This window comes from Syngnathus acus, chromosome 1 (genome assembly GCF_901709675.1).
Source record: "Syngnathus acus chromosome 1, fSynAcu1.2, whole genome shotgun sequence".
Taxonomy (NCBI): domain Eukaryota; kingdom Metazoa; phylum Chordata; class Actinopteri; order Syngnathiformes; family Syngnathidae; genus Syngnathus; species Syngnathus acus.
The window spans coordinates 6,208,627-6,223,117 of NC_051087.1; the positions used below are offsets into that span (position 1 = coordinate 6,208,627).

Consider the following 14,491-nt stretch of genomic DNA (forward strand, 5'->3'; position numbering starts at 1 on the left):
GGCCATTTTGGAAAAATCATGGTACCGTGAGTGTAAGGGACACCCAAAATAAAGACCTTCAGGTAAGATCTGGTACCACTTATAGATGAGGTGGAGATCACAGCGATCCTAAGTGATCACAGCAAATGGGACACTCTGCCAATGGGATCCCCAGATGTCAAAACTAAAGTACAGTAATAAAATGAAATGTGATAGTTTGATATTTGAATTAAAATAGAAGTACAAAACCAATAAACAGTTATTGACTAAATAAAATTGACAGCTGAATACTAAAATCAATGAGATCAAAAGTGTAGGGGATAAAAAAAGAAGTAAAATAGCAAGATAGTGGATGGCATGAAATGGATAAGCAACTTTTGTACTCAACAGGGACAAAGGACGCAGCCATATTTGAAGACACTACTCAGGGTTGAGAATATTAAAATAGGTTTTGACTAATAATCGGAAATCCAATAAAGCCACCCTCAGGGCCGCTCGAAAGTATATCCAAATTACCTGGAGTAACTGCCGGAGAATGAGAGGTAGTACACAAGGGACCCACAAGACGGAGCCATCAGGAACCTGAGTGAATGGGAACCGTGAGTGTAGGAAGTTTCTGAAATAGTGACCCTCTGGCAACAACAACAGGTTGGCCTTCCCTGGGGCCTTGCGGTGTATGAAGCACAGGGAAGTGGAAGGAATTAAATCCAGCATCTCCTTAGGTCGTGCGTTGTAATGGGACAAAGGAGATTGCTCAAGAAGATAGGAGCATACTTTTGTAGGCTGGTTCTCACTCTGATCAGGGTGGATTGATCCTGAGCTCTTCTGCCTTGAGTGGCTTGACCTGGATACCTAGCGGTGTTAACGAAGGGTCAAGGTGACTCAGGGTGTAAGTGCTCAGGGGCTCCAGTGCTCTTGGACCCTGATCGGAGGAGAAACGCAGCGGTTCACCGTGGCTGGTTTGAACCGCTGCTGGTTCTCACTCTGATTGGGGAGGATTGATCCCCAGCTCTTCTGCCCTGAGTGGCTTGACCTGGATACCTAGCGGTGTTAACGAAGGGCCAATGCGACTCAGGGGGTACGTATGCGGCCCCCCTGGGTTCCGACTCTAGGAACAATGCACGCAGGGTGTGGTGGTCCAGAGCGGAAGGACCTTAATCGAGGCTCAGTCTTCTATGAGGGTTAGCCTCGCTCATGCAACAGCACATTGCACCACACGCGTTAAAATTGGACTCTAAATGGCGACTTGGAACAGGTTCCAAATTCTTACCCCTAATATTCACATCCCCTAGTCCAGCTTAGGTGACTAGGCCGAGGATGCACCGGGACCTAGGCGATGTAGAGTAGGGTTTCTTTTTCAGCCATTCCCTCCACAGGTATTGCAATACAGGTGAGTTCCCTCTAGGTACTTTGTTTGACTTCCCTGGAGCCTCGCGATGTCGGAAGCACAGCAAAGTTGGAGGAATGGATCCAGCATCTCCTTAGGTCGTGCGTTGACATGGGACAAAGAAGACTGCTCAAGAAGAATGAAGCTTTTTTTTTGTAGGTACAACCAGGAGGAGAGCACTGGGGAGGCACTGCTTAGTCAGGGCTGGCTCCAGTGCTCTTGAACCCTGATCAGAGGAGAAAGGCAGCGGTTCACCGCGGCTGGTTCTCACTCTGATTGGGGAGGATTGATCCCCAGCTCTTCTGCCCTGAGTAGCTTGACCTGGATACCTAGCGGTGTTAACGAAGGGTCAATGCGACTCAGGGGGTACGTATGCGGCCCCCCTGGGTTCCGACTCTAGGAACAATGCACGCAGGGTGTGGTGGTCCAGAGCGGAAGGACCTTAATCGAGGCTCAGTCTTCTATGAGGGTTAGCCTCGCTCATGCAACAGCACATTGCACCACACACGTTAATATTGGACTCTAAATGGCGACTTGGAACAGGTTCCAAATTCTTACCCCTAATATTCACATCCCCTAGTCCAGCTTAGGTGACTAGGCCGAGGATGCACCGGGACCTAGGCGATGTAGAGTAGGGTTTCTTTTTCAGCCATTCCCTCCACAGGTATTGCAATACAGGTGAGTTCCCTCTAAGTACTTTGTTTGACTTCCCTGGAGCCTCACGATGTCGGAAGCACAGCAAAGTTGGAGGAATGGATCCAGCATCTCCTTAGGTCGTGCGTTGACATGGGACAAAGAAGACTGCTCAAGAAGAATGAAGCTTTTTTTTGTAGGTACAACCAGGAGGAGAGCACTGGGGAGGCACTGCTTAGTCAGGGCTGGCTCCAGTGCTCTTGAACCCTGATCAGAGGAGAAAGGCAGCGGTTCACCGCGGCTGGTTCTCACTCTGATTGGGGAGGATTGATCCCCAGCTCTTCTGCCCTGAGTAGCTTGACCTGGATACCTAGCGGTGTTAACGAAGGGTCAATGCGACTCAGGGGGTACGTATGCGGCCCCCCTGGGTTCCGACTCTAGGAACAATGCACGCAGGGTGTGGTGGTCCAGAGCGGAAGGACCTTAATCAAGGCTCAGTCTTCTATGAGGGTTAGCCTCGCTCATGCAACAGCACATTGCACCACACACGTTAATATTGGACTCTAAATGGCGACTTGGAACAGGTTCCAAATTCTTACCCCTAATATTCACATCCCCTAGTCCAGCTTAGGTGACTAGGCCGAGGATGCACCGGGACCTAGGCGATGTAGAGTAGGGTTTCTTTTTCAGCCATTCCCTCCACAGGTATTGCAATACAGGTGAGTTCCCTCTAGGTACTTTGTTTGACTTCCCTGGAGCCTCACGATGTCTGAAGCGCAGCAAAGTTGGAGGAATGGATCCAGCATCTCCTTAGGTCGTGTGTTGACATGGGACAAAGAAGACTGCTCAAGAAGAATGAAGCTTTTTTTGTAGGTACAACCAGGAGGAGAGCACTGGGGAGGCACTGCTTAGTCAGGGCTGGCTCCGGTGCTCTTGAACCCTGATCAGAGGAGAAAGGCAGCGGTTCACCGCGGCTGGTTCTCACTCTGATTGGGGAGGATTGATCCCCAGCTCTTCTGCCCTGAGTGGCTTGACCTGGATACCTAGCGGTGTTAACGAAGGGCCAATGCGACTCAGGGGGTACGTATGCGGCCCCCCTGGGTTCCGACTCTAGGAACAATGCACGCAGGGTGTGGTGGTCCAGAGCGGAAGGACCTTAATCGAGGCTCAGTCTTGTATGAGGGTTAGCCTCGCTCACGCAACAGCACATTGCACCACACACGTTAAAATTGGACTCTAAATGGCGACTTGGAACAGGTTCCAAATTCTTACCCCTAATATTCACATCCCCTAGTCCAGCTTAGGTGACTAGGCCGAGGATGCACCGGGACCTAGGCGATGTAGAGTAGGGTTTCTTTTTCAGCCATTCCCTCCACAGGTATTGCAATACAGGTGAGTTCCCTCTAGGTACTTTGTTTGACTTCCCTGGAGCCTCGCGATGTCGGAAGCACAGCAAAGTTGGAGGAATGGATCCAGCATCTCCTTAGGTCGTGCGTTGACATGGGACAAAGAAGAATGCTCAAGAAGAATGAAGCTTTTTTTTTTGTAGGTACAACCAGGAGGAGAGCACTGGGGAGGCACTGCTTAGTCAGGGCTGGCTCCAGTGCTCTTGAACCCTGATCAGAGGAGAAAGGCAGCGGTTCACCGCGGCTGGTTCTCACTCTGATTGGGGAGGATTGATCCCCAGCTCTTCTGCCCTGAGTGGCTTGACCTGGATACCTAGCGGTGTTAACGAAGGGTCAATGCGACTCAGGGGGTACGTATGCGGCCCCCCTGGGTTCCGACTCTAGGAACAATGCACGCAGGGTGTGGTGGTCCAGAGCGGAAGGACCTTAATCGAGGCTCAGTCTTCTATGAGGGTTAGCCTCGCTCATGCAACAGCACATTGCACCACACACGTTAATATTGGACTCTAAATGGCGACTTGGAACAGGTTCCAAATTCTTACCCCTAATATTCACATCCCCTAGTCCAGCTTAGGTGACTAGGCCGAGGATGCACCGGGACCTAGGCGATGTAGAGTAGGGTTTCTTTTTCAGCCATTCCCTCCACAGGTATTGCAATAAAGGTGAGTTCCCTCTAGGTACTTTGTTTGACTTCCCTGGAGCCTCGCGATGTAGGAAGCGCAGCAAAGTTGGAGGAATGGATCCAGCATCTCCTTAGGTCGTGCGTTGACATGGGACAAAGAAGACTGCTCAAGAAGAATGAAGCTTTTTTTTTTGTAGGTACAACCAGGAGGAGAGCACTAGGGAGGCACTGCTTAGTCAGGGCTGGCTCCAGTGCTCTTGGACCCTGATCAGAGGAGAAAGGCAGCGGTTCACCGCGGCTGGCCTACTCTGATCGGGAGGATTGATCCCCAGCTCCTCTGCCCTGAGTGGCTTGACCTGGATACCTAGCGGTGTTAACGAAGGGTCAAGGCGACTAAGGGAGGCAGGGATGTGCGGTCAGAGGAGGCAAGGGAGGCTACGACGTCAGTGCCTCCCCAGTCATGAACCTCACCGCACGTCACTGCATTCAATTATATACTACTGAAAAAAATGAATGAATACATTTTCTTTCATAAACTTGTGTATTAGAATGCAAGATAAAAATCAAGCACTGTCGGCAGTGTCCATGCGTTATTTTAATGAAGGCTTAATTTCTCATCCGGCTCTTGGACTGGGTGTGTAGTTACAGCGTACCCATTGAAATCGTGAGTGTACTTTGCTGGAAAACTAAATCTGCTGATTCCCATTTGGAACAAACGATTGGAAGGCGCTGTGGTTAAAATGAGTGATGAAGCACGGTGTTGAGGCGACCCACTTCACAGCTTCGCCTCAGGACACTGCTAGCAAGAGAAAGAGGGAGGGAAAGTGAAAAAGAGCAGAGGGTTCTACTTTCTTTTTCTTTTTTTCTTTTTTTAAATAAAATAGGACGCCTATTTTTTTACTCCTTCCTCTGCTCTTCTTGCTATTTTTTTAATGAGTTCAGCTCAGAATACCAGCTGACTTCTTGGCATCATTAGTGTTTGTTTATGTGCTGCATCTTCCCAGAGCAGCATACAAAATTGAGAATGTAGCTTATTTACAGTAAAGTTGGGCGACAGGGTGAAATATATTTGTCACACAGAAAGGAAAAAAAACTAGCAGAGATTATGGCAGTTAAAACCACCGTCAAAACAAGAATGCATAAATCCTCAAGCCATGGACGAGGAGGTGGATTTGTGCCAGCTGCTATGTTAATCTTGGCTTCCTATCATTTCAATATGAACGAGTTATTCCTTTAAAGAAGCTGTAAGTGTTTCACTCAACATATGTGCCGTACAAATGTATTTTATTGCCGCCATTTCTTTTATTGCATATCGTGACATTTTGACATATGTTGGCTTCCACATGAAAGGAAATTAGAGGACAGAATGATTAACTTTCAATGACCTGCTTAATGCTGTTTTGCCGTTAAAAACATTGGGAATGAGATGTTGTTTGGGATGTTGCATCAGTCCAGAAGACAAACACAGGCGGGCTAAAGAGATGGGGCCGCTCAGTCATCACATCAGTGAATGATTAGTGGAACCCTTTAAGCAAGGTCACTGAGGAATTTCTCCATCACAGCCGCAAGTCTTTCCATGTAGCCTAGAAATGGCACTAAATCTAAAATTGTAAATCCCTTTGCATTTTATCCATTCATTGTCTCTTACACTCATTAATATTGTGGGGGAACTAGAACCTATCCAGTCGTTGGGGCGAGAGGCAGGGCACACAATGAGCTGGTGGACGGGACGGTCGAGAATCAAACCCAGAACTTCTCAACTGTTAACAATCACTAGTATCATGAGGAAAATATATTTTCAAGGTAAAAGTTAATCGATGGCTATAAATGTGCATGGGTCAGATACTAAATGACCTTTTAATTATGTGAAGCTTTGCCAAAATAAGTTAAAATAATGAATTATACTAAAATAATTTCAGTGTGCAGCAAAGTATGCACAAGTACTGCACAAAACTGTGAAACAAAACGAGCGCTGATGCGAGTGCTAACACAACCTGGGAAGTTATGTGAGGACAATGTGAGCAACTTATTCTAAATTAGTGTAATGTTAGCATGACTTTAATTGTTTCTTTGGAGATGGGTCAATTATTACATATGTGTTATAGGCTGTTTGCCGAAAAAAAAAACCATACACACGCCATTAAGTGTGCAGTTCTGTGCAAAATGAAAATTATATCAAATGCAGATGATCTTTCATTCACATTTGTAATCACTTCCTGAAATATAGTGTAAATATAGAAAAAAGGAAATTCTGGCATGTTTGTCACATATTGAAACTTCCATAATCCATTCTATCATTTTCTGCCTTCGCTTTTTTTTTTTTTCCTTTGCTTTCAGTCGTCCACAGGTAGTCCACCCCTCAGCCTGCTGGACATCTGTTGTCTAGCAACTCCACGTCCAATCAGAGCTGGCAGGCCTCTCCTCTCCTCTCTCTGCAGTGGAACCAGCCTTGCATGCAAATGGCCGACAGAGTTTGCTCAAAACTATCAAACTCTACACAAGTGAAGAGAGAGAATCCCAAAACAAGAGCTTATAATTGATAAAACACATTCATCTTTAACTGCAACAACTTGTGCAAAATTCTGATGACAGTAAACAGTGCAAAATAGTAGTTATAAATGTCTAGACCATACAAGAAACTCAACAGAACTTGAGATCTTCTAAATTAATCTAGGTCATTTATGCAAATTACATCTCAACAACCAAATCCACAAATTGAAATCGATTCTTGCATCTGGCAACCGCACTGCAGCAGTGTGTCAAGCTGCAGGTGTGTGTGTACGTGTGTGCATGCTCTTTGCCATTGCAAGGCATTATGGTACTTTGACTTCCTGGGAGTCCTTTGTGACCATATTTAGTGAGAGAAAACACGAGTTGACGTGACGTGTCAGCAAGAGGAAATCCAGCAGGAGACAGAAACGCAAAGTGAAGCACAGCAAACACCTGGCAGAGGGAAGTACAGACTAATGAGTCGGGGGCTTTTGAAAATTAAAAAAAAAAAATAATAATGCATGACAGCATACATGGTTTCAAGTAAGAAGTTGATAAACAATTTCATAATTTATTGAAAACTAAACTAACGGCAACCTCCCACCCCAAATAGCATGCACACACATCGGGAACTGCTTTCATTTAATTTAATTAAGTGTTTAAATGAAAACGATGTGTGGTAACTGCGACATCCTCTGCCTGCCAGCAACTAAATAGTCCTCCTCCATATGGTTACATCCTAGCCCCGCAGAAGCCGGCGGTTCTAATGAAACCCCGAGGGACAATGAAAAGCTGTCACTCTCCTCGAGCTCCCAATAGAGGAGGAATTATGAGACTGATTACTCCCTTGCTTTCTCTTCGGAGGAGAAACCAAATGTGGCTGGTGTCAGAGATAAAACTGTCCCCAGAGGACCATTGGGAGCCTCGTAATGTACAGTACATATGCATCAGAGGCACACATAAAACACACACACAGCCGCACACTGGATGAATGGTAAAATTAGTGCAAGCCCCTCCGAGACTTTCACGGGACAAATACTACAAATGGAACACTCCATAAATCAAACCAACACAATGCTCACCCGCTACACTTTTCAAATCTAATGAGATGTAATGCAAGTGTATATCAATTACGTAATGGAAACAGGGCCAATCATAACTGTGTTATTAATAAATCGGATTGTGCAGGTGCACCCATGTTTTGGCTCTTGTAAGTTGTCTTTACAAGCTTATTCTGAGATGGTAATTGACCACCCATCCGTCATTTGCCTTCTACGGGGACCCGCTTTGAGCGAGGTGAGAGTGCTATTCACTGCATCGTCATATCTATGTCCTCAGTCTATTAATACATGATCACTCTGGACTGTTTTGAATGCCGCCGCTACTAAACACTCAGCGAGGGCGACCGGACTGAAGATTTCAAAAAGTACGAAACCACGACAGGCAGAGGAAAATCAAAAGGAGGAGAGAGCAGGATGTTCTGTGATTGCTTAGGGCAAAGGTTCAATCAAACGGGCCAAACACGGAGGTCAAACTTTTTCTTTCAGTTCTATCGGTGGATTTTTATTTACACCCTGATGTTTATTTTCTAAGACAAGAGTTTTGATGCTTGATAGTTAAAGCACAGGTAAAAATGACTGGCTTTGTTTCAAGGCTCCTCCTCCTACGGATGTGAGGTGTGGTTTACTTTTAAGCCACACCAATAAATACCAATGGACCAGCCAATAAATCACATGCCTAAGTATGTACGAGCACTCTGCACAAGTATGCATGGTAACATTAGCACAGATAAGATAAGTCTTACCAAATTGAGATGTGTTCTGGCTGCTCCACCAAACAATAAAACACTAAAGTACAGACTTTGAATGGCATATTTGAATGTTAGTTTCATTTTTGCCGTGTTTGGTGTCCCCTATTTTTTTGCTCTTAATTTATTGAATTTATTTAGTGTATTGATTTAGTTTGTTCGATAGTGAATAACTTGGTCTAGAAATTGCTTCACTGAACCATGTGCAAAAATGCACAAAAGTGAATGTTCTCCTTTCAATTTGTGATTCAGTCTCACAGTTGCACACTTGAAATCCAGCTGGCCGGACAAGTAAGCAGTGTGTGTGTGAACGAGAGAGAGAGAAGAAAAATCAACATATATTTTTAGCTTCAAGTACGCTGTGAGTCATTTGAGCCCCCAATCTCTCCCCACTTTCTCTCCCCCACCCATCACTTCTGTCTCTCCTCTTGCTTTTCCTCTCTTTTTTTATTCCAAAGGCGCAGTCGCATAGTGACGTGTAAGATGACAAGACAGAGGAGAAAAAGAAGAAGCAGGAGAACCAATCTTTATGTGACATCTGTACAATTGAGGCTGGGGTATTCAGGCCATTTCTATGACTTCTCAACATCACTCAATAAATTAGCATTGGTTGAATCGAGAAAATATTCGCTATTAATGAGAGACTATCACAACAACTGTAATATTGGTTGGGTTCCTGCATCCGATGTGTCTCTCTTTCAAATTCCAAAACCCCTGGTCATTAGCAGTGTATCTCCCACAATGCTTTGCAACATTTACACGCGAGTAAGGCAAATGTGAAAACATCTTTATCGCCTGGACAAACAGCTGAGAGGGTCACATAGCCACGGAGTGAAGTCGGCGCAAAAACACACAAACAAGGACACTTCTCTACATCATAAACAAACTTATAAACAGACGAGGCACTGCAAATGCATGCCCGGGACGAGCCCCATCCTGCCCATCACGAGCGAATACGAAGTGACAAAAGCTGGCAGACGGCGACGCAGTGACTGATGCGTGCATAAGAGAGAGCGCAGATATGCTGTGAGGAATATAATGTAATGTTCAAATTCTCCCCTTATTCCTCCTAGCCTTTGCTTCTCTTTTTTACGGATTCTGCTCACGCATTGACTCATCTGCTGCTTTTCATGGAATGCAACACAATCAGGATTGCAGATTGAAAGACACGTGCATGCAAAAAACCCGAACCACAATACACACATACGGTACTGCACACTGCATTATTGCAAGAGTTCCTGCAACCAATCCCACACTAAACCTCTTTCCATTTTTTATCTTTACACACCAAAGGGCTTATCGCGGAAAGAGGGTAAGACCATATCTGACACGCTAGCAAGTCAGCTATGTACACACAAATGGAAGGGGGGGGGGGGGGGGGGAACGGAACTATAGTGTGTGTATGCGAGTATGAGCTGAATGCATATGCAGTGAGGTATCCCTTTGCGGTTATTTTTAAATCTTTCCCAGCATGCATGTGGTGGATCGCTGATCCTACTGCAAAGGTGTCTATTACCAGCGGAGCACTCCAGGATCACATGAGCGAGCAAAAGAGCAAATTGTTGCGGAAAGAAAGAGGCGGAGTCAGAGAGGACGTTTGAAACATGGTGTGACAAGGGGATGAAGACAGGAATAGATGGTGACATGTTCGTCTTGGAAGGAATATGCAAATCGTACGCTGGAAGCAGGAAACATATCGAAAGGGGCAAGAGAATATTCTTGATGGTCAAGGAGTTGAAACAAAAATTGAAATCTGGATCAGACGTGCTGTTTTTGACGTCACAACACATATGGACATGTCGATCAAATACCACTTTTTTCAGATTTTTTTATTTTGCTTCAAGTAACGGTGGCTGGTATCGGCACTCTCCGTGCTTAGCCGATTACCTCAAAACAAAGCCGGTATCATCCTGGTACTGATACCTCGCCTATCCCTGATTACTATCATAACAAGAGCCATAATGAGAGTTAATTAGTCAAAAATAGTTCATTATAATTCTGTAATATTGATTACTGAATAATTGTGACTTGAAGCATTTGATTCAATTTGACTATCTAAAGGAAAAGAAACAGATCAAGGGTGTGAAAAGTCAAGCTAATTAAATCATTCCACTTTAAAATATATCCAGTTTAGTATAAAATCATTTTATTGCCACATTTACAGTAACTTACTTCATTTATACCGCAAAATGACAAAACAAATCGCATCATACTCTCTCGGGCTGAGCCGTACCACGATGAATCGAATCGTAATGCCATTGAATCGAACCAAATTGAATCGCTCGACATTAAAACAAACCATTCTTGAATCCTACACACCCCACGTATCGAATCGTCCTGTAATTGGCGAGCTGCACACCCCAAGTGAATATGTAGTCTATGTGTAAGTATAAGAATATACCCGTACTTCAACGTATGTACCGTACGTTTCCCTAAAGCCTGCAAACAACCAGGCCAGCGGCTACAATTACCGTGACGGACCTGAAAGAACTGGGTCGGCTTTGCGAGAGATCTACCCCTGGGATCCCAAGACCAGCCAGAGCTCTGAATCGATTCAGACCACACACACTATATTCGCTGCCCTTTTCTGTGCGCCGTCATATAAAAAAAACATGACCAAGTGAAGAATCATGATGATTTTGTGTCTCCTCCTTCCCACAAACACACACTCCAAGATCCCCAAAGCGCCATCATCCAGAGGCTGCAATATTCACACTTCATGCACTCGTAACTCGGTTGCACATGGGACGTGTTCTCCTGCTCGAGAGCCACTGCGCATGTTTGTTTGTGTCCATAGCCTACCTCTGGCAGAGAGCTTCTTGGTGTTGATGATTTTGGCAGCATACTCTTGACCGGAGGAGATCTTCACGCACCTTCTGACCACGGAAAAGGCTCCCCTGGACAAAACGGTCACAATAATGAGTGATGTGGTTTAGGCAAAATAGGAAAAGTGCAAAATGCAATATTGTGTTCGTCACAGACAAATTAGTCAATGACATAATTATTGTAGTATCTTTGGCAACACAGCTATTGTAAGGTAACATTTGAACAGTATGTATTATATGTTCGTGTGACACTAGTTGGCAATGGTGCAGAAATGCACTGCATTTCATTAAAGGCTTACTCAGCGGTTTTTCTGACACTTTGTTTCGCAACATGTGAAGGAAAGAATATGACTCAATGAAAACCACAAACACAACAATGGTTTCACAAGATGAAATAAAAACATGTCATTAGCTCCGTAAAGAAATGATTGTGTCTCGTGAAAAAGATTGTATGATTCATGACGGTGGTAAAATAGTCGTACAAATGGACAGTGACTTTTCTAATCCAGTAAGGAAATCAATGGAATTTAAATGCTAATAACACCAGGAGAGATTAACTGTAGGATTAGGTTAAACTTGATTTAGTGAGCCTGTCAAACTTTATGAAGCAGCCCTCATCTGCCCTGGCGGGAAAAAAAGGGACGGGGGGGTCACCTCTGAGTTGGCTGAGTTAAAAATAAATAATTTACAGTCGCATTTCAGCATCGTAAAGGTGTGCTTTGCAGGCGTTGCGCAGCTCGGTTCTCTTCAGGTACACAACGTCCCATCGGGGGTAAATTTAGACCATGAGACCAGACAAAGGTGGTTTGTAAATTATTGCGACGAATGCGTGCTGTCGTGATGATTGGGGCACATGTGTGAAGACCTCCAAAAAGTAGGTCAGCTATATTTGAGGGAGATGCATCTCTAAATGCAGCCTTGGACAGAACTGCCTGCCTCAGCTCCTCTCAGCTCTACACACACAAAGCATTTTGCTATTCATCCTCCGTCTCGGTCTGTGCACTCTCCCCTTCATATCTAATCTTTTTCCTCCTCCGCACCTTTTCTAACCTCTGACCACATAACGTCCGAACGGGTCATTAGAAACTGGTGGATGAGTTTATTGGGAGGGATTCTGATAGCGTACACCTCAAGTGAAACCTGCAGTTGTGATTGTGCAAGTGCACTCAAACAGTGTAGTAGGAAACTTGCATCACATTCAGTAAAGTGAGCGGCTTGCCACTAAAGCTTACGTCCATTTTAAAAGGGTAAAAAAAAAAAAAAGGCCAAAGCGTGACACGTTACATAACGCCTGTACTTGTCTACCCACGGTGTCACTGTCAAGTGCAGTGTCAAGTGCATCTGTGTGCGGCTGAGCTTGGCTTGACAGCAAATGGTTTGGTTTTCAAATGAGGGAACGCTATGAAGACAAATGCATACCATGAGGCGTTAGGATACTTGGATGAGTGTTTACGACTGACAGCTGGCATCACGATGTAAAAAATGCTGGTTGGAAATGTATTGATTTGCAATAGTTGAATTGAGGTGCAAGTGGTGTGTTGAAGGTAATCAGCATTGCAATATTGTCAATCGATCCATCCTCACAATCCAATAAAATCCAATATAGTAAACCTGAATCAGAAATTCAGCCTTTATGAGTAAAGACATGAAAATACCAACAGAGAGGCATCGGACGATATTTCCCGTGAGGAACATTAAGAATCAATGAATGTACCGAGCATGACCATAATATGATGGTTGAATCTCAATATAATGTTCTGAACTCCTCTTTCAATGCCGCTGTCCAACTGAGCAGAAAAATGCTAGGACTTCTTTCTACCCCATTCCACTGAAAATGAATCAACAGCACCTCTGCTGCTTCTAGACAACAAGTGCACTCCACTTTATCTCCATTGCTTCAACACACGATTAATAATTAACCAGTGACACACTTTCAACCAAATTTTCAATGAACACCTCCCCAGTTGGTATTATGTCCATCCTTAAAAGCATATTGCTAAAAACTCAGGCAGTGGCATGGCCGCAAAGAGTTTTCCATAGATATATTTACAATTATGACTTCACTTCTCTGTTAGCATAGGTTCTTGTTAGACAAACGTAAATGTCACCAAAATGTACACTGGCTAATTAGCCAATACATGGAATTCCATTGTAAACAGAGGTGTCTGAATACTATAATATAAGAACTATAAGATTTTCGCCTTTATGGTGGTCATGGAGAGGGATTGTTCCATTTGCCTTCACCCACACTGAGCAAGGGGTGCCGGGCAGGTCAGCCAGCGAGTGACCACAAATGCACTTGGATATGTTTGCTGTTGTGCACAGAATAATAATTCCATCATGAGGATGGGTGATGTGGGATTATGTATGTATATTTTTCTCATTTTATGGGTGTGTGACACCAGAGCTGGCTATTCCACACATGCAGACTTGAGTTGGAATCCGGGGGCCGTACTGGCAGTGGCACCATAATGTCACAAAGCAAACACTGGCCACTGTACATGATGAGCTGGTGACGTCAGACGTTTAAGCAAACGATGTAAACAGAGCTTGGAATAAAATGAGGGATTAAATCGGATGGGATGCGACTGAACATCCCTGCATTAAACATGGCCATGCACTCCCCCGCCCCCAGAACACACACATGCGCGCGCGCGCAATAACGCGCACACGCGTCCTCATGTTCCATGCACACTCGCACAGTCATTCACGCACGCGCTTTGGGGGATGAGGGGGACTAGGAATCTGTGTCCCTAAACCAAGGCGGCCTATTACGTAACATGCTGACATTTTAATACAGCAATGACGTAACATAATGATGATGATGATAATAATGATAATATTAATAATAATTATAATGATGATAATAATAATAGTGATTGCTTACTTCCCCAGCTCCTCAAACAGTTGATATTCGTCGGTAAATCTCGTGCAGATAGTTAACGCCATGGTGGAAGCGGCGCCCAGGGGTGTGTTCGCTCTCTCTGTCAAACCCACCGCACGCAATCGTCCGCGTTTGTCGTCGAAGCTGCCAATGAGCGTTTCATGCACACACGGCGCTCATCTGCAGGAGGTCTGATGATGAAGAGGTGGAGGAGGAGGAAGAGGAGGAATAGGAGGAGGAGGAGGAGTGAGGAGGATGGTTGGTTGCAGCAAAAATAAAATAAAAAATGAAAGCGCTCCACTTAGAACGAGTGCACTTCCGGTGATATGACTTGTCGCGGTGGTCTTATTCGTCGTCTTGTCCCGGACGTAGCATGTTTTGGCGCATTTCGGTATCAGCGTGTGTGCTGCGAGGCTGGTCCGTTTGAGCGCACCACAGCACCGCACTAGCGCACCTAC

General features: G+C 44.9%; 1 protein-coding gene across 10 annotated transcripts in view; it reads right to left on the reverse strand.

The window, feature by feature from the left end:
* camk2d2 (calcium/calmodulin-dependent protein kinase (CaM kinase) II delta 2) overlaps positions 1 to 14,491 on the reverse strand; it is a 29,627-nt gene extending 15,136 nt beyond the window's left edge. For 4 of the 10 annotated variants that reach the window (XM_037256015.1, XM_037255979.1, XM_037256006.1 and 1 more), the window contains exons 1-2: positions 14,037 to 14,488; positions 11,127 to 11,221 (exon numbers count right to left, since the gene is read on the reverse strand). In XM_037256015.1, coding sequence (XP_037111910.1) covers positions 11,127 to 11,221; positions 14,037 to 14,098 — 157 coding nt within the window. In that variant the 5' untranslated portion in view covers positions 14,099 to 14,488. Of the gene's footprint in view, positions 1 to 11,126; positions 11,222 to 14,036 lie in introns of all 10 variants that reach the window. The other 6 variants (XM_037256032.1, XM_037255998.1, XM_037256024.1 and 3 more) reach the window with 3 other exon arrangements.